Source organism: Hyperolius riggenbachi, chromosome 6 (assembly GCF_040937935.1).
Source record: "Hyperolius riggenbachi isolate aHypRig1 chromosome 6, aHypRig1.pri, whole genome shotgun sequence".
Classification (NCBI taxonomy): Eukaryota; Metazoa; Chordata; class Amphibia; order Anura; family Hyperoliidae; genus Hyperolius; species Hyperolius riggenbachi.
The window spans coordinates 200,324,168-200,344,997 of NC_090651.1; the positions used below are offsets into that span (position 1 = coordinate 200,324,168).

Consider the following 20,830-nt stretch of genomic DNA (forward strand, 5'->3'; position numbering starts at 1 on the left):
AAGCACTGGGTCTTGCCCAGAATTGGGCTTAGCAAGTACGGGAAAGAGACCTAGGGAAAGACTCCTTGACACTGCTACTGCCTATAGAGCGCATCCCAGTGGCTGCAGCTCTGCCGTTTTGAGTCCACCAGGAGAAAAGCGCAAAAATAAATGTTCTGGTCTGTCTGTGTCTAAGTATAGGATAGGAGACACAGATAATTTATTAAGTCAGCATTTAACACACAGATTTTCCACAATTATGTACAGGACTGGTACCTTTGGTCTAAAGGGAGCCAGCTGAAGAAGTGGAAACATGGGTGTGAAGGCTCATTGGCAATCTTCAAAGGTCTGGAGCTGTAGAGGAGGTCCAGAGGTGGCAATGGTTTACTGATGATCCTCTCTGCTGATCTGACGGCCCTCTTTAGTTTTTTTCTGCCACTGGCAGAGGAGCCAGTGTACCAGACCAAGATGGAAAAACGGAGGACAGATTAAATTGTGGCGGAATAGAAGCTCAACAGAAGTTTCGGGGGCCATACCAAACTTTTTCAGTTGGCAGAGGAAGAATAGCTTCAGCTGTGCCTTCCTCTAAGTGTAGGCGGTGTTTGCTTTTCAGGTCAATGGAGATGGTCATGCCCAGGCCAGGAGGCTGTCATGGTTAGTTACCTGTCCAGGTCCAGCAGCTGGCACACACAGATGCTGGCAGGTCTTCTGGTGCAGTTCGCGGTGCGGGGCTCTGGCGTTCTGCGCATTCGCGGGTTTGCGTAATCGTTGTCGCCGAATGGCCTATATAAGCCTGGAGAGTACCACTCTCCAGTGCAGTAGTGTTGCAGCTAGTTGTAAGTGTGCACTCCCGTGACCTGATCTAGTGTCTGCCTGTTTGTCTTTTGAATGCTGATCCCTGCCTGTCTGACTACCCGATCTGATGCTGCCCTCTGCCTCGTACAACTACCCACTCTGTTAACGACTCTTGCCTGTCTGAGAACCCGCCCTGTTGCCGACTACACGCCTGTCCGAGAAGCTGATCTGTTGCCGAACCTTGCCTGTATGAGGATCAGTCTTGTTGTCAAACCATCGCCTGCCATCCATTCTACTGGTTTTCTGAGTCATTGCAGTACCAAACTCAGCCTGTGGGAGCGCTGCTTTAACCAACTTGGTCACGCGCTTGGTCGTCACACCACCGGTTCTGCAAGCACTCCTGCCCCTTTGTTACTGCTGGTCCCTGTTCCATTTCTAGGGATCTCAGTTGGCAAGTCGCAGGGGTTGCTGTCCTCAGCACATCGGTCTCCATCCATCAAGGTACGTGACAAAACACTACAGCCAAAACATGGAGACAGCTGAGGCAGCAAATATCTTGGGTACACTATGTAAACAGATGTCTGCATTAACTAACACAATGAAGAAACTCCAAGCTGGCCATATGCGACTGGAAGGACGGATCAATTCCTTAAAGTGGATCCGAGGTAAACTTTTACTCATTGCATAATTGTGTTCCTTTCCTATTGTTTATAGGGCATTCCTCAAGCCAAAGTTTTTGTTTTAATACTCTTAATTCCCTATAAACTAAATTAACCACGCCCACAGGTTTTCAGAGAGCCTTGGCAGTAGCAAGGGCTCATAGGAGCTCAGTCTGGGCAGGAGGAGGAGGTGTTACTAGCCATTGATTTCAGAGGCAGAGGGGAGGAGGGGGGGGGTTAGGTTTTTTTCACAGGCTGAGTGCTCAAGATACAGATAAGCCTGCCTCTGTGTAATGTTTACAAACATGGCTGTTGTCATTGTATCACAGGAAGAAATAATCATTTTCTATTAAAGCTGTTTGCAGCTAGATTTGCTGTGTAAATTGTGTAAATCTAAACTTTAGATAAGATATATAGACAAGTTACTTGTTATAGATAGTTTCACATCTTGGATCCGCTTTAACTGAAGCAAGTCCGGACACCACTGCAACGCCTGCCCCTGCTGCTGCATCCTCCTGTTCCAGTGGATCCTATTCCTGATGCCGTTTCTGCCTTTCCTGAACCTCGAGTACCTACTCCAGAACACTTCTCAGGAGATTGAACCAAGTTCAGGGCATTCCAACATTCCTGTCAGTTATACTTTGCTTTGCAACCCCCACTCTTTGCTCTCGAGGAAACCAAGGTTGGGTTCATCATCTCATTGCTGCAGGGAAAACCACAATCATGGGCCCATCACTAAATGGAACAAAAATGCAAAGCTCTGGCATCTACAGAAGCCTTTTTCACAACCATGGCAATCTTGAATGATGATCCTCAACATTGTGCCACAGCTGAAGCATTCCTCCACAATCTTCGACCAGGTAGGAGACCTGTCAAGGAGTATACCTCCGAATTTTGCCGATGGGCATCCAATACTGATTGGAACGATCGGCTCTCAAACATCAATATCGACTCGGTTTATCAGAATTCCTTAAAGCGGATCCGAGATGAAAAACTAACTATAACAAGTAACTTGTCTATATATCTTATCTAAAGTTTAGATATATAGACCAGTTACTTGTTATAGTTAGTTTTTCATCTCGGATCCGCTTTAAGGTATTCTGATAAACCTAGTCGATATTGATGTTTGAGAGCCGATCGTTCCAATCAGTATTGGATGCCCATCGGCGAAATTCGGAGGTATACTCCTCGACAGGTCTCCTACCTGGTCGAAGATTGTGGAGGAATGCTTCAGCTGTGGCACAATGTTGAGGATCATCATACAAGATTGCCATGGTTGTGATAAAGGCTTCTGTAGATGCCAGAGCTTTGCATTTTTGTTCCATTAAATGATGGGCCCATGATTGTGGTTCTCCCTGCAGCAATGAGATGATGAACCCCACCTTGGTTTTCTCGAGAGCAAAGATTTGGGGTTGCAAAGCAAAGTATAACTGACAGGAATGCTGGAATGCCCGGAACTTGGTTCGATCTCCTGAGAAGTGTTCTGGAGTAGGTACTCGAGGTTCAGGAAAGGCAGAAACGGCATCAGGAATAGGATCCACTGAAACTGGAACAGGAGGATGCAGCAGCAGGGGCAGGTGTTGCAGTGGTGTCCGGACTTGCTTCAGTTAAAGATGAACTTGCCCACAATAGGAATGCTGCCACCGTTGATTCTTTAAAGGATACGTCCAGGCAGAACAAAAAACAAAAACAGCCCCTGGCAGCCTTCCTGTGCCCTCGGCGCAGTTTCAGTGGCTCCCGGTCTCCTCCGCTGCAGAAGCCAACCTCGCCAGGTCGGCTTCCGGGTCTGCTTCTTCTGCACTCCACCGCGTGGGTCACGTGGTAGCGCTGACGTCATCAAGACTGTACTGCGCAGGTGCAGAACTACTGCAGAACTCTTCCTAAAAGAGCAGAATAGGAGGAAGAACCTATGGTGTTATCAAGAGTTCATAGACTACATACAATGCAGTGTGAAAGTGGATGGGAATAGAAGCACATTCTTCAATCAGGGTCGAGGAGTTGGGCAGGGCTGCAGTCTGAGCCCAACGCTCTTTAACTGTTTAACGACCGCTCCACGCCAATTGCCGTGCAGTCCTGGGGGCGTGTTTTGCAGGAGACCGCGCCCGTGTAGTTCATGCATTCATCACATCAAGGTTGGACTATTGCAATGTCCTCTACACAGGCCTGCATAAGAAAGACCTACGCCACCTGCAATTAGTAGAGAATGCCGCCGCAAGGCTGTTAACGAGCCAACCCCGCCATTGCCACATAACACCAACCCTGTGCTCACTCCACTGGCTACCGATAAAATGGAGAATTTTGTTTAAGACTGGCTTACTGACATTCAAATCCTTGCACAATCTGGGCCCTGGATACCTGAAGGACTTGTTGCAACTGCATCACACCCCCACAATCTTAGATCAAAAGGACGTAACACCTTGGTCACCCCCAGAGTCCACCTCAAAACCTTTGGAGACCGAGCCTTTTGTCATGCTGCCCCTACACTTTGGAACTCCCTGCCACACCCCATCAGGACAGCTCCATCCCTGGAAGCATTTAAGTCTAAACTGAAAACCCACCTTTTCAGTCTGGCATTCATGAACATCTGACTATCTCCTCTGTAACACAACCCAGCCTGCAACCCTGTATTGATCTGAGAAACAACTATGCGCTTTGAGTCCTATGGGAGAAAAGCGCTTTACAAATGTTATTGTATTGTATTGTATTATCTCTGTTTGAATGAGGGAGCTCCGCTCCGTCATCAGTCTCCCAGCGGCGATCGCCACTAGGAGACTGGTAGACAGCAAAACCGCTGTCTATTTACATTGTACATTGTACAGTGCTGCGATCTACAGCAGCACTGTACTCAGGACAGCCGTGTGACACGCCTGTCCCCCTGGGTGGCAGGGGAGCGATGCGCAGTGACATCCGATCACACTGATTGGCTGGCGAAGGGAGGGAGGGTAGGATAATAAAAAATAAAAAAAATAGGCAGATTTATTACAAAATAAATGAAATAAACATTTATATTAAAAAAAAAAACATCCTGGGAGCGATCATAGCCCACCAACAGAAAGCTCTGTTGGTGGGCAGAAAAAAGGGGGGGGGGAAATCACTTGTGCGCGGAGTTGTGCGGCCCTGCAGCGAGCCCTTAAAGCTGCAGTGGCCTTAATTGTAAAAAATAGCCTGGTCACTAGGGGGGTTTAAGACAGTGGTCCTTAAGTGGTGATTAACATATACATCAACCAACCGGCTGTAGCTCTGGAATCCTCCCCAGCACCAGGCCTCCTCCTGAATGACCGCAAGGTGAAGTTCCTGCTGTATGCAGATGACCTCCTGCTGCTCTCCCCAACAGAGAGGGGCCTACAGGATAGCCTACAGGATGGCCTGGCAGTATTGGAGAGTTTCTGCATCACATGGGCACAGCCCATCAACCCAAAGAAGACAAAAGTGATGGCATTCCAGAGGAAGAATCAAAAGAACACCCTCATCTCATTTATATTAAATGGCTTCTCACGGGTGACTACCTACAGTTACACCTACCTGGGGCTGGAGATTAACCAATCAGGGAGCTTTAAGCCAGGAGTTGAGGCCCTGAATAAAAAAAGCCTGCAGAACGTGTTATGCAATCAGAAGGCAACTTTACCACTTAAAATCACCAGTGAGAGTCTGGGTAAAGATATTCAACAGCATCACCCCAATCCTATAGCCGTAAGGTATGGGGCCTGGTCACCTACCCTGACTAATTAAAATGGGACTCCAGCACAGCAGAAGTCTTCCCTCTAGAGTTCAGCAAGTATCTTCTCCAAGTCCATCGCAGCACTTCAAACTCAGCCTTCCGGGCAGAGCTAGGCAGATTCCCACTATGGCTAACTATCAAGCAGAGGACGCTCTCATACTGGACACACATACAGAGCAAAAGCACCTACCACCATAAAGCCTCACTGGGCCAGGTAGCCGAGGCCATACCATGTGCTCTGAAGCAAAGCGTCAGCAGCCAGCCCAGCCAAGACAGTCTGAAAAAATCCCAAATAAAAGGGACTATAGAAAGCTGCAACGAACGGTACCTAGAGGAATGGAGAAGTGACGTAAAGAAATCCAATAAACTCACCGTCTGCCAATCACTGCAGAGAGAATACACAATGGCCCTGTATCTAGAGAGGTTACACCACCCCAAAGACAGACAGACCCTGAGCCTGTACCGCCTGAGCGCCCACAGCCTGAAAATTGAGACAGGGCAGCACAGACAGACATGGAAACTCCAGGAGGAGAGACTTTGCACACAGTGTGACCAGGGGGTCCTGGAGGATGGGGCCCACTTCCTGCTACACTGCAGCAAATACGCACCTGTGAAGACTGTCCACTTCCAGAGACTTTCTAACCACATCCAGGATTTCACCTCAACAGATGAAGAGGAGACTCTATATCCTACTGGGGAAGAGGAGAAAATCGTGCAAATAGCTGCCCGATATGTCACTGCCTGCCACCTTTCAAGGACTGCAAGGGCCGGTCCATGACTGGGTTAATCGCTCAGAGTCAGAAACTCGGTCTTGCTGTCAGTTTGCGCATAGATGCCCATGTGTGGTTTTGCAATCTATGAACAGACTAGCCGAGAGGAACATTTTGACTCCAAAGGATTCACCCACACACATACAGTTTCAATTGCTTGCCACCACGTGCGAATCCGCACACGACCATAACTGTAATAACACACTGAGAACACTGTAACTTAACCCTTAGCTGTATGCAGGGATCGATGACAGATCTGTCTTTCTGTGCTTGATTCAAGCATACGGGTTGTAGATGCAAAATTCTATATAATACAAGGTAACGTTTTTAGAGGAGCAAGTACGATTGTGTATTATCCGGAATAGGTCGTAACAGTTAAAACGATTTTTAAAAGTTTTTATAACAAAAATGTATTACACAAATTTACTTAAACTAATTAACATATAACACAAAGCATAAAACACATAAAAGGGAGTAAATCAGAAGGATTATTTAGCTGAGCAGTCCTTTTGGAAAGAATGAAAATAGTCTAGTTCAAATGTAGGCATTGGTATCAGAGTCCTCGAAACAAAGCAAATTATGGAGGTCCATGTGCCTTGATCTCCTGGAGGGCACATGCGTGAAGATCTTAGTGGATGGAATTTAGGAGACAACATGGATGCTGAGGGACCAGACTTTTATAGAATCGGACTTTTGGTGGGCTGTCTTTTCCTAAAACTCGGTGTGTATACCCCCTGGTGAGTAAGGTAGGCAAAACTTTTTACAGGCAAGAATGACACAGTTTTTCAATAACCTTCGCCATTTCTATATGGATTGGCCTACAGCGAATACGAAGGCAGATTTGTAACCTGCGGCCAATGCTTAATCAAATGACACTAAATATCGATAGATTAACATGTGTGGTCATCAAATGCTGAATAACTCTGTTTCCATAGCAGCTAGAATGTTATAAGTTGGACTAGATATCCTGATTTTTAGAAACCTGTGGCTATCTTGGTGTGTCTGAGAGAATTCCTTCTCTAGAATTCCTTCTCTAGATATTAAAGCGGAATATAACCCTGCATTTCAACTTTGCTCTAAAACATTATTTACAGCATATTATATGCAACCAGCATTTTTTTTTACTAGACCAGCATTATATATATATATATATATATATATATATATATATATATATATATATATATATATATATATATATATATACAGGATCTTCTCAAAAAATTAGCATACTGTGATAAAGTTCATTATTTTCTGTAATGTACTGATAAACATTAGACTTTCATATATTTTAGATTTAAATACACGCAACTGAAGTAGATCAAGCCTTTTATTGTTTTAAAATTGATGATTTTGGCATACAGCTCATGAAAACAGAAATTTCCTATCTCAAAAAATTAGCATTTTTCATCCGACCATGAAAGAAAAGTGTTTTTAAAACAAAAAAAGTCAACCTTCAAATAATTATGTTCAGTTATGCACTCAATACTTGGTCGGGAATCCTTTTGCAGAAATGACTGCTTCAATGCGGCGTGGCATGGAGGCAATCAGCCTGTGGCACTGCTCAGGTGTTATGGAGGCCCAGGATGCTTCGATGGTGGCCTTAAAGGGAAGGTCCAAGCAAAAAAAAAAAAATGAGTTTCACTTACTTGGGGCTTCTACCAGCCCCATGTAGCCATCCTGTGCCCTCGTAGTCACTCACTGCTGCTCCAGTCCCCCGCTGGCAGCTTTCTGACCTCGGAGGTCAGGGCCACATTGCATACATTTTTACGCATTCTAGCTAGTGCAGGAACAAAAATGTACGCGTTGCACCACTAACACGTAAAAATGTATGTGTTAATGTTCCTGCACTAGCGGGAATGTGTAAAAATGTACGCAATTCGGCCCTGACCTCCGAGGTCAGAAAGCTGCCAGCGGGGGACTGGAGCAGCAGTGAGTGACTACGAGGGCACAGGATGGCTGCATAGGGCTGGTAGAAGCCCCAGGTAAGTGAAACTCATTTTTTTTTTTTTTGCTTGGACCTTCCCTTTAAGCTCATGCAGAGTGTTGGGTCTTGCATCTCTCAACTTTCTCTTCACAATATCCTACAGATTCTCTATGGGGTTCAGGTCAGGAGAGTTGGCAGGCCAATTGAGCACAGTAATACCATGGTCAGTAAACCATTTACAATACAATAATACAATACAATAACATTTCTATAGCGCTTTTCTCCCATAGGACTTTACCAGTGGTTTTGGCACTGTGAGCAGGTGCCAGACGTGCTGAAAAATGAAATCTTCATCTCCATAAAGCTTTTCAGCAGATGGAAGCATGAACCCACTTCTGAACCAGAAACAGCAGCAGAAGCGCCTGACCTGGGCTACAGAGAAGCAGCACTGGACTGTTGCTCAGTGGTCCAAAGTACTTTTTTCGGATGAAAGCAACTTTTACATGTCATTCGGAAATCAAGGTGCCAGAGTCTGGTGGAAGACTGGGGAGAGGGAAATGCCAAAATGCCTGAAGTCCAGTGTCAAGTGCCCACAGTCATTGATGGTCTGGGGTGCCATGTCAGCTGCTGGTGTTGGTCCACTGTGTTTTATCAAGGGCAGGGTCAATGCAGCTAGCTATCAGGAGATTTTGGAGCACTTCATGCTTCCATCTGCTGAAAAGCTTTGTGGAGATGAAGATTTCATTTTTCAGCACGACCTGGCACCTGCTCACAGTGCCAAAACCACTGGTAAATGGTTTACTGACCATGGTATTACTGTGCTCAATTGGCCTGTCAACTCTCCTGACCTTAACCCCATAGAGAATCTGTGGGATATTGTGAAGATAAAGTTGAGAGATGCAAGACCCAACACTCTGGATGAGCTTAAGGCCTCTATCGAAGCATCCTGGGCCTCCATAACACCTGAGCAGTGCCACAGGCTGATTGCCTCCATGCCACGCCGCATTGAAGCAGTCATTTCTGCAAAAGGATTCCCGACCAAGTATTGAGTGCATAACTGAACATAATTATTTGAAGGTTGACTTTTTTTGTTTTAAAAACGCTTTTCTTTTATTGGTCGGATGAAATATGCTAATTTTTTGAGACAGGAAATTTAGGTTTTCATGAGCTGTATGCCAAAATCATCAATATTAAAACAATAAAAGGCTTGAACTACTTCCGTTGTGTGTATTTGAATCTAAAATATATGAAAGTCTAATGTTTATCAGTACATTACAGAAAACAATGAACTTTATCACAATATGCTAATTTTCTGAGAAGATCCTGTGTGTGTGTGTGTATATATATATATATATATATATATATTGGGAATGCTGTAGATGTGATATACTTGGACTTTGCAAAGGCCTTCGACACTGTTCCCCACAAAAGTCTGGTGCAAAAGTTGAGGATGCAAGGACTGGGGAAGAGTCTGTGTTCATGGATAGGGAACTGGCTAATGGACAGAAAACAAAGAGTTGTGGTCAATGGATCATACTCAAAATGGGAGACTGTTAGCAGTGGGGTCCCACAGGGATCTGTTCTGGGTCCAGTGCTCTTCAATTTATTTATTAATGACCTAGTAGATGCAGTAGTGAGCAATGTTGCTATTTTTGCAGATGATACAAAATTGTGCAGAATCATTAACTCTCAGGAAGATAGTGTCATATTGCAACAGGATCTGGATAGGATGGCTATATGGGCACATACATGGCAGATGAAATTCAATGTTGACAAATGTAAGGTCATGCATTTTGGACGTACTAATGGTCTAGCACCATACAAAATGAATGGGATACAGTTGGGGACATCAAACTTGGAGAAGGACTTAGGAGTACTTATTGACAACAAGTTAAATAATCGTACTCAATGCCAAGCAGCTGCAGCTAAAGCTAACAAAATTTTGGGATGCATTAACCTCCTTGGCGGTAACCCCGTGTGTGACACGGGGTAAGCCGCCGGAGGGTGCCGCTCAGGCCCTGCTGGGCCGATTTTCATAATTTTTGCTTTGCTGGACGCAGCTAGCACTTTGCTAGCTGCGCCAGCACTCTGATCGCCGCCGGCCCCTGCCCGATCGCCGCTATCTGCTGCGGCGCGGGCCCCCCCCCCCCTCCAGACCCCAGCGCTGCCTGGCCAATCAGTGCCAGGCAGCGCCGAGGGGTGGCCCGGGACTCCCAATGACGTCCCGACGTCAGTGACGTCGGTGACGTCATCCCGCCCCGTCGCCATGGCGACGGGGGAAGCCCTCCAGGAAATCCCGTTCTATGAACGGGATTTCCTGATCGGAGATCGCCGAAGGCGATCGAAGCGGGCGGGGGGATGCCGCTCAGCAGCGGCTATCATGTAGCGAGCCCTCGGCTCGCTACATGATAAAAAAAAAAAAATTTTAAAAAAAAACTGCTGCGCTCCCTCCTGGCGGTATTTTTCATACCGCCAAGGAGGTTAAAAGGGAAATAAAAACTCGAGATGCTAGCATAATATTGCCCCTGTTTAACTCTCTAGTAAGGCCACATCTGGAATATGGAATTCAGTTCTGGGCACCACATTACAAAAAAGATATTGCAGTTTTAGAGCAGGTGCAGAGACGAGCAACAAAATTGATGCGTGGGATGGAAGGTCTCACTTATCGAGAAAGGTTAGATAAACTGGGTTTATTTAGTCTAGAGAAAAGACGCCTTAGAGGGGATCTAATTAACATGTATAAATACATCAGAGGGCAATATAATACCTTGGCGGATGAGCTTTTTGTCCCTAGGCCTTCTCAAAGGACTAGAGGACATGATCTGCGCATGGAGGAAAAATGTTTTAGCCATTTATTTAGGAAAGGGTTCTTTACAGTAAGAGTGATTAAGATGTGGAATGCATTGCCACAGGAAGTCGTTATGGCAAACTCTATACCTGCATTTAAAGGGGGCTTAGATGCTTTCCTTGCGTTGAAAGACATCCATGGCTACAATTACTAGGTAATGCCTAATGATGTTGATCCAGGGATTTTATCTGATTGCCATCTGGAGTCGGGAAGGAATTTTTCCCTTTAGGGGCTAATTGGACCATGCCTTGTAAGAGTTTTTTCGCCTTCCTCTGGATCAACAGGGATATGTGAGGGAGCAGGCTGGTGTTGTACTTTATACTGGTTGAACTCGATGGACGTATGTCTTTTTTCAACCAAAATAACTATGTAACTATGTAACTATGTAACTATATATATGTATATATATATATGTATATATATATATATATATATATATATATATATGTGTGTATGTGTATATATATATATATATATATATATATATATATATATATGTATGTATGTGTATATATATATATATATATATATATATATATATATATATATATATATATATATATATATGTGTGTGTATATATTTATATATGTGTGTGTGTATATATATATATATATATATATATATACAGTGGAGGAAATAATTATTTGACCCCTCACTGATTTTGTAAGTTTGTCCAATGACAAAGAAATGAAAAGTCTCAGAACAGTATCATTTCAATGGTAGGTTTATTTTAACAGTGGCAGATAGCACATCAAAAGGAAAATCGAAAAAATAACCTTAAATAAAAAATAGCAACTGATTTGCATTTCATTGAGTGAAATAAGTTTTTGAACCCTCTAACAATAAAAGACTGAATACTTAGTGGAAAAACCCTTGTTTGCAAGCACAGAGGTCAAACGTTTCTTGTAATTGATGACCAAGTTTGCACACATTTTAGGAGGAATGTTGGTCCACTCCTCTTTGCAGATCATCTTTAAATCCCTAAGGTTTCGAGGCTGTCTCTGTGCAACTCTGAGCTTGAGCTCCCTCCATAGGTTTTCTATTGGATTAAGGTCCGGAGACTGACTAGGCCACTCCATGACCTTAATGTGCTTCTTCTTGAGCCACTCCTTCGTTGCCTTTGCTGTATGTTTTGGGTCATTGTCGTGCTGGAACACCCATCCACGACCCATTTTCAGTTTCCTGGCAGAGGGAAGGAGGTTGTCGTTCAGGATTTCACGATACATGGCTCCGTCCATTTTCCCGTTAATGCGATTAAGTTGTCCTGTGCCCTTAGCAGGAAAACACCCCCAAAGCAAAATGTTTCCACCCCCATGCTTGACGGTGGGGACGGTGTTTTGGGGGTCAAAGGCAGCATTTTTCTTCCTCCAAACACAGTGAGTTGAGTTAATGCCAAAGAGCTCTATTTTGGTCTCATCAGACCACAGCACCTTCTCCCAGTCACTCACAGAATCATTCAGGTGTTCATTGGCAAACTTCACACGGGCCTGCACATGTGCCTTCTTGAGCAGGGGGACCTTGCGAGCCCTGCAGGATTTTAATCCATTGCGGTGTAATGTGTTTCCAATGGTTTTCTTGGTGACTGTGGTCCCTGCTAATTTGAGGTCATTCACTAACTCCTCCCGTGTAGTCCTAGGATGCTTTTTCACCTTTCTCTGAACCATTGACACCCCACGAGGTGAGATCTTGCGTGGAGCCCCAGAGCGAGGACGATTGATGGTCATTTTGTGCTCCTTCCATTTTCGAACAATCGCACCAACAGTTGTCACCTTTTCTCCCAGCTTCTTGCTAATGGTTTTATAGCCCATTCCAGCCTTGTGCAGGTCTACAATTTTGTCTCTGACATCCTTGGACAGCTCTTTGGTCTTTCCCATGTTGGAGAGTTTGGAGTCTGCTTGATTGATTGATTCTGTGGACAGGTGTCTTTTATACAGGTGACTAGTTAAGACAGGTGTCCTTAATGAGGGTGATTAATTGAGGAGAAGTGTCTAATCACTTTGTGGGAGCCAGAACTCTTAATGGTTGGTAGGGGTTCAAAAACTTATTTCACTCAATGAAATGCAAATCAGTTGCTATCTTTTATTTAAGGTTATTTTTTCGATTTTTCTTTTGATGTGCTATCTGCCACTGTTAAAATAAACCTACCATTGAAATGATACTGTTCTGAGACTTTTCATTTCTTTGTCATTGGACAAACTTACAAAATCAGTGAGGGGTCAAATAATTATTTCCTCCACTGTATATATATATATATATGTGTGTATATATATATATATATATATATGTGTGTATATATATATATATATATATATATATATATATATATATATATATACGCTATAGCAGCATAGAGGGTGAAATAGCGTCTGGGAACGCGGAGAATCACTCGCGTTCCCAGCCTGTCGGCGGCCATCGCCGAACCCAGAAGTAGCCGCCGGCGGGGACAGGGCGATCGGAAAGAGGCTGCGAGGGCACCATACAGCTTCAGGGGCCTGAGGGATGCCCCGGGTGAGTAAAAATCATTTTTTTTTCACTTAAGTATTCCTTTAAAGTTCCATGGAGAGAAATGCAGACGCATCCGAAGTTTAGATAGATACATTTAAGTAAACACAATGTAACAAGTGAGGAATGTGACTCACTCTCTCTCTGTCGGGAGCTCCTGCACAGTCAGAGTGTGTGTCACATTCCACACTTGTTACATTGTGTTTACTTAAATGTATCTATCTAAACTTCGGATGCGTCTGCATTTCTCTCCACGGAACTTTAAAGCTCTTTGTGTAACCCTTCCAATGCTGGTCTAGTAAATAAAAATGCTGGTTGCATATAATATGCTGTAATTAATGTTTTAGAGCAAAGTTGAAATGCAGGGTTATATTCCGCTTTAATAACTGAGATTTTCCTATTGTCGAATTCAAAGTTTTGGAGGGAAGTTTTGGGAGGGATTGTTATCTGTTATCTGTTTATTTTTTCCCTTCAGTCTTCTGTAATTTTTAGTAGTTTTGCTAACCTTTCTCTTTTGTGTTGTTTCTTTGATAGTTTAGTTATTTTTTTTAGTTAATTAGCCGCAGTAGCCAAATGCTGCCGTCCGGAGCCCAGCTGGGTCCAGAGAGCTGTGTGCCTAGCAGGGGTGTAACTAGAAATCACTGGGCTCCCCTGTGAAAATTTGGATGCACGCCCTGAGTGGGTCCCAGAGGTGTCCCGCCCCCCCCTCCCCCCGTGGGTGCAGGGGCTGCAGCCCCCATTGTTACGCCACTGGTGCCAGGTCCTGATCAGGGCCACCCACGTGGTAATGGTCATATTCATAATGGGAGAGTGGGGTCTCACAAGGGTCAGTACTCCATCCAATCCTTTTCAATTTATTTATTAATGATCTTGTAGCTGATGTAGGAAGAGAGCCAGGAACATAAAGCCCTGAAACAGGAATATTCCCTCCAACAAAAGGTACAGTTTGAAGTTATAAGGTGAAGCCAAGGACTGGAGGAGCCTTTAGGCAACCTGCATACATGTAAAAAGGAAGTCACGGTAAAAAGTACTGGAGAAAACCAGATAGTTAATTCTGATAGTAAAATATAGGTAATGTTTATCAATATTTTACTATGACCTAACATCGCCCTCCCTCTTGATGTGCAACCCTGAACGACCCCCCACCCCCGCAACACCTAACCCTAAGGAACTCTTAGGTGATGCATAATGCTAAGTTTCCGCTCCCCCCAAGTGCCTGACACTAAGTACTCCCCTGCTGATACTTAACACTAAGGACCTTACTGCAGGCGCCCTAACCCTTAATGGACGCCGCCATAGATGGCTATGTTAATAGCCGCGATAAGCGGTTATTCGCAACCAGTATTTGCACCCACAGTTTGCATAGCGGGTGGCCCGGCGCCCAAATTACTGCCAACCACTGCCAAACCCTTTTTACCTGTCTCGGTGCAGCTCACTCCCTTAATGGTTTGTTCAATTGCCCATGTATAGCATGTTACATTTGCATCAGATCTTTTTTCCAACTGAACATTTAGCGGAAATAGTGCTTGTAAACACTGCATTTAAAAAACATGATGGACTTTCTGATACTTAAACAAACCGCAATACTTGCAGGTCTCTTTACTGACAAGTTCATAGAATATACACTGTTCTGTGTTCTGTGCATTTTAGTACTTTTTGGATGCATTGTGCATTTTAGTGCTTTGTATGTAGGTACGTATGGTAGAATGTTCCTATCTTTCTTCCAGACCTCACATACCAATCAGCAAACTGGTGGTTTCAGAGACCTATGACACATACATGAGCCGGAGCTTCCAGGTGACGAAGGACATTCTCGGTGAATGTAAAGGCAAAGGTGAGTGTCACTATGGCCATTGTGCAGCTCCGAGACCATAAATATGGTTATGAAATGGTACATCTTCCCCAAATTGAAATTTAACCCCTATACGCCAATGGGCGTGAGTGGAGCGGCAGCCCCAGGACCGACCAACAGTCCTGGGGGCGTGTTTTGCTGGGGATCCCCGCTGGAATGACGGAGCTCCGCTCCATCATCAATATCCCAGCGGTAATCGCCGCTAGAGATGGCTCGAACCTCAGATTTTGGGTTCGCGAACACAAACTTCCGCAAAAGTTCGCGAACTCGGTGAACCGCAATAGACTTCAATGGACAGGCGAACTTGAAAAACTACAAACACTGTTTCTGGCCACAAAAGTGATGGAAAAGATGTTTCAAGGGGTCTAACACCTAGATGGGGGTCAGTAACTACAAAAGGAATTTTTTTTTTCAAAAAGACCTTATACTTCTTGAGAAAATCAATTTTAAAGATCTCGTACTGAGTGTGAGAAATGTTCCAACCGCCGCCGACTTTATCGGTTAATAGCAAGGCCCCCTTAAATGCCAGAAACACCAAATTTGCATGGGAATGTTAAGAAGAACAGTGGGAACAATAGGATAATTTTTTTTTTCAAACAGACCTTATACTTTTTGAGAAAATAGATTTTAAAAAATTACAAAGAAAAATAGTATACATTTAAATGTGTAAATGACAGTTCTTAGGGAAACCATTTCCGCCGACTTTAGCAGTTAATAGAAAAGGCCCCTTACATCCTAGCAAAACCAAATTTGCAGGATATGTTAAAAAGATAGTGGGAAACAATATTTAAAAAAAAAAAAGATTTTTTTTTTATTAAATTTTTTTTTTAATGTTCAGATAGTGGAAAATTTCCCCAAAAAATGGCATGGGGTCCCCCCTCCCGAGCCTCTGTAACCACTTGTCTCCAATGCAGGCTGGGATAGCCAGAATGCGGAGCCCCGGACCGACTGGGGCTTTGCACCCTGAGCTATACCAGCCCACATGGTCCATGGTATGGGGGGGGCTCCGGGGGAGAGGGGCGGCCAAGCCTTCCCCTCTCCCCCCGAGCCCTTGTCCAATCCATGGACAAGGGGCTCTTCCCCACCTCCGGTGCCCCAAGAGGAGGTGGGGGCGACGACTCCCTGGGGGGGTTCGTGGTAGCATCTGGGAGTCCTCTTTAAAGGGAAGGTTCAGGGAGGGGATTAAAAAAATAAAAATAAATTTCCACTTACCTGGGGCTTCCTCCAGCCCGTGGCAGGCAGGAGGTGCCCTCGCCGCCGCTCCGCAGGCTCCCGGTGGTCTCCGGTGCCCGACCCGACCTGGCCAGGCCGGCTGCCAGGTCGGGCTCTTCTGCGCTCCATTTCCTGGGACTTCTGCGTCCCACGCCGGCGCGCTGACGTCATCGGACGTCCGCCGGGCTGTACTGCGCATGCGCAGTAGTTCTGCGCATGCGCAGTACAGCCCGGCGGACGTCCGATGACGTCAGCGCGCCGGCGTGGGACGCAGAAGTCCCAGGAAATGGAGCGCAGAAGAGCCCGACCTGGCAGCCGGCCTGGCCAGGTCGGGTCGGGCACCGGAGACCACCGGGAGCCTGCGGAGCGGCGGCGAGGGCACCTCCTGCCTGCCACGGGCTGGAGGAAGCCCCAGGTAAGTGGAAATTTATTTTTATTTTTTTAATCCCCTCCCTGAACCTTCCCTTTAAGAAGGGGACCCCAGATGCCCACCCCTTCCCAGGAGAAATGAGTATAGGGGTATAAAGTACCCCTTACCCATTTCCACAAAAGGTTAAATGAAATAAAAACACAATGATGTAAAAAAGTCCTTTAATGTTCTTAATTACCCAGAAATACTTACCTGTACTTTTAACCATTTAAGGACCGCAGTGTTAAACCCCCTTAACCTTTCTGGCGGTAACCCCGAACGTAGTTCGGGGTAAGCCGCGCAGGAGGTTTTCTCCGTCCCTGCTGGGCCGATTTTCTTAATTTTTTTTTTGCTGGACGCAGCTAGCACTTTGCTAGCTGCGCCAGCACACTGATCGCCGCCGGCCTGCGCCCGATCGCCGCTATACGTTGCGGCGCGCGCCCCCCCTCCCAGATCCCGTGCGCTGCCTGGCCAATTAGTGCCAGGCAGCGCCGAGGAGTGGATCGGGACTCCCAATGACGTCACGACGTCGCTGACGTCATCCCGCCCCGTCGCCATGGCAACGGGGGAAGCCCTCCCGTTCTTTGAACGGGATTTCCTGATCGGAGATCGCCGAAGGCGATCGAAGAGGGCGGGGGGATGCCGCTGAGCAGCGGCTATCATGTAGCGAGCCCTGGGCTCGCTACATGATTTAAAAAAAAAAAAAAAAACTGCCGCGCTGCCTCCTGGCGGAATTTTTCATACCGCCTGGAGGGTTAAAGACCAAGCCATTTTTTACAATTCAGACCACTGCAGCTATAACGGTTTATTGCTCGGTCATACAACTTGCCACCCAAACGAATTTTACCTCCTTTTCTTGGCACTAATACAGCTTTCTTTTGGTGCTATTTGATTGCTGCTGCGATTTTTAGTTTTTACTATATTCATCAAAAAAAGCAAGAATTGTATAAAAAAAATGATATTTTTAACATTCTGTGGTAAAATGTTTCAAATAAAATAAAATTTCTACACAATTTTTTGTCCAAATTTATTGTGATACATGTCTTTGATAAAAAAAAAATCCAATAAGTGTATATTTATTGGTTTGGGTAAAGTTATAGCGTTTACATGCCAGGTTAGTATAAATACTCCCCAAATTACCCCATTTTGGAAAGAAGACACCCCAAGGTATTTGTCGAGGGGCATGGTGAGTTCATAAAATTTTTTATTTTTTGTCACAAGTTAGCAGAAATTGACAGTTTGTGACAAAAAAAAAAATCTTCAATGGACTCACCATGCCCCTAAGGCCCCGTTCACACTTGCGGTTTTGTAAAACGGATGACGCACCGGACCTAATCCGTACGGTTCCTATCTGGATCAGGTCCGGATCCGGTCCGTTTGCATCCGTTTTCCGTGCGGTATGAACACGGTTGCGGTCCGGATCCGGTTTCTTAAAGAGATAACAACCTGTAAATACCTGGGGTCTGGGAGGTCAGCAGAAGCTCTGGGGTTATTGTTGGAGACAGGTGGACGTGTGGAGACCATCCGTGGATACAGAGACTGCAGTTGGGACCATGGATCCAGTCATTTTTTACTCGTACCTGGGAATTCTCTCCTTCCTGTTGTTCACCTACTACTATGTGGGGAGAAGGCCTCACCTCCTCGTTATCAGACATATCATCAGACATGTTGCTGCCAAAGAGTTTCAGCATGAAATCCCTGCTGCTCCACTCTGTGAACGCTGGGCCCATGTGGTCCCCATCCAAAATGTCCACTACAAAAAGCATAGGAAGTGGGGTAGAACGTCCGGTTTTTATAGCCAGTGTGTTGTGCGCTCTCCGGTTCTCATTGGTTTGTATTGGCCGGATGCAACAGTCCGGCTACGCTCCGGATACGTCTGCCGGAGGAGCCGGACCAAAAAATAGCGCATGTTGGATCTTATGCCGGAGTCCGGATCCGGTCCGGCTCCGGTCCGGACAAAACGGACGCATGTGAACGGACGCATAGACTTTCATTGCTATGCCGTGCGTCCGTTCCGTCCATTCCGCATGCGGTCCGGCTCCGGATCGGCGATTCCGGACGACGACCGCTAATGTGAACCGGGCCTAAGTGAATACCTTGGGGTGTCTACTTTCCAAAATTGAGTCACTTGTGGGGTACTTGTACTGCCCTGGCATTTTGGGGGGCTAAATTGTGACCACCCCTGTAAGGCCTAAAGGTGGTCATTGGACTTTGGGCCCCTTTGCGCAGCTAGGCAGCAAAAAAAGTGTCACACATGCTATCACCATACTCAGGAGAAGTAGTATAATGGGTTTTGGGGTGTATTTTCACACATACCCATGCTTGGTGCAAGAAATATCTCTGTAAAAGACAACTTTTTTTTTTTTTTTTTTTTTAACACTAAATTGTCCATTTACAGAGACATTTCTCCCACCCAGCATGGGAATGTGTAAAAATACACCCCAAAACACATTATACTACTTCTCCTGAGTACGGCAATACCACGTGTGACACTTTTTTGCAACCTAGCTGTGCAAAGGGGCCCAAAGTCCAATGATTACCTTTAGGATTTCACAGGTCAATTTTACTTATTTGGTTTCCAGACTACTCCTCACAGTTTAGGGCCCCTAAAATGCCAGGGCAGTATAGAATCCCTACAAGTGACCCCATTTTGGAAAGAAGACACAAAAAATAAAATCTTCTATGAACTCGCCATACCCCTCACGGAATAGCTTGGGGTGTCTTCTTTCCAAAATGGGGTAACTTGTGGGGTTCCTATACTGCCCTGGCATTTTAGGGGCCCTAAACTGTGAAGGTAGTCTGGAAACCAAATGAATAAAATTGACCTGTGAAATCCTAAAGGTACTTATTGGACTTTGGGTCCCTTTGCACAGCTAGGCTGCAAAAAAGTGTCACACATGTGGTATCGCTGTACTCAGGAGAAGTAGTATAATGTACAGTATTTTGGGGTGTCTTTCCACCCATACCCATGCTGGGTGGGAGAAATATCTCTGTAAAAGACAATTTTTTTTACACAAAATTGTCATTTACAGAGATTTCTCCCACCCAGCATGGGTATGTGTGGAAAGACACCTCAAAACACATTATACTACTACATCTGAGAACGGCGATACCACATATGTGACACTTTTTTGCAAAGGGGCCCAAAGTCCAATGAGCACCATAAGGTTTTACAGGGGTGCTCACAATTTAGCCCCCCCCCCAAAAAAAAATGCCAGGACAGTAAACACACCCCACAAATGACCCCATTTTGGAAAGAAGACACCCTAAGGTATTCCGCGAGGGGCATAGTGAGTTCATAGAACATTTTATTTTTTGTCACAAGTTAGCGGAAAATGACACTTTGTAAGAAAAAAAATGTAAAAATCAATTTCTGCTAACTTGTGACAAAAAATAAAATCTTCTATGAACTCACCATGCACCTCAGAGAATTCATTAGGGTGTCTTCTTTCCAAAATGGGGTAATTTCTGTGGTCTGTTCTGGCATTTTAGGGTCTCCGCAATCATTACATGTATGGCCAGTATTAGGAGTTTCTGCTATACTCCTTATATTGGGCATACGGTTGATGCACTTTTTTTTCCATAAAAGGAAAAATGAACTGCAAAGTTTCTCTCATTCGCATTGTTCAATGTGGATGAAAAAATATGTGCCGAAAAATGTGAAAAAAAAGAGGAGCATGGTGTTTGCCAGGAGCACCGCCCACAAAATGTTCCAAACCCACTTTGCTCGTATGCCCTGGCAAACCCGATTAATCCATTCACATCGATTGATGTGGATGAAAAAAACGTTGCCAAATTTGATACAAAGTGCTTGCCAAAGCATAGGAACTTCAACACCGCCCCTCAGCTCATATGCCTCGGCAATAGTATCTTACTGTGGAGGAGAAATCTCGTCCTGCAGCGCTGCATGCACCGACGTGTGTAATCTGACAGATGCGCAATGCTTCTGTCAGGATGCACCATCAGTGCTGCAGCTGGTTGGTCAATCGATCAGAAAATTTCTGTCACTGTAGTGGGGCAGGCTGAACGCAAGTGCAGCCGAATGACCAGGCCTGATCGGGCAAAGCCTGCATTTTTAGTGGAGCCTACTCTAAGGTGACCCTAACGTACTTATATAGATCTGACTGCGATCAGTACTGATCACATACAGATACTATA

General features: G+C 45.1%; 1 protein-coding gene across 2 annotated transcripts in view; it reads left to right on the forward strand.

The window, feature by feature from the left end:
• The window catches only part of UBASH3B (ubiquitin associated and SH3 domain containing B), a 263,575-nt gene that overhangs the window by 222,630 nt on the left and 20,115 nt on the right, over positions 1 to 20,830 (forward strand). For both annotated transcript variants that reach the window (XM_068240295.1, XM_068240296.1), the window contains exon 12: positions 14,927 to 15,033. In XM_068240295.1, the coding sequence (XP_068096396.1) occupies positions 14,927 to 15,033 (107 nt within the window). The remainder of the gene's footprint in view (positions 1 to 14,926; positions 15,034 to 20,830) is intronic.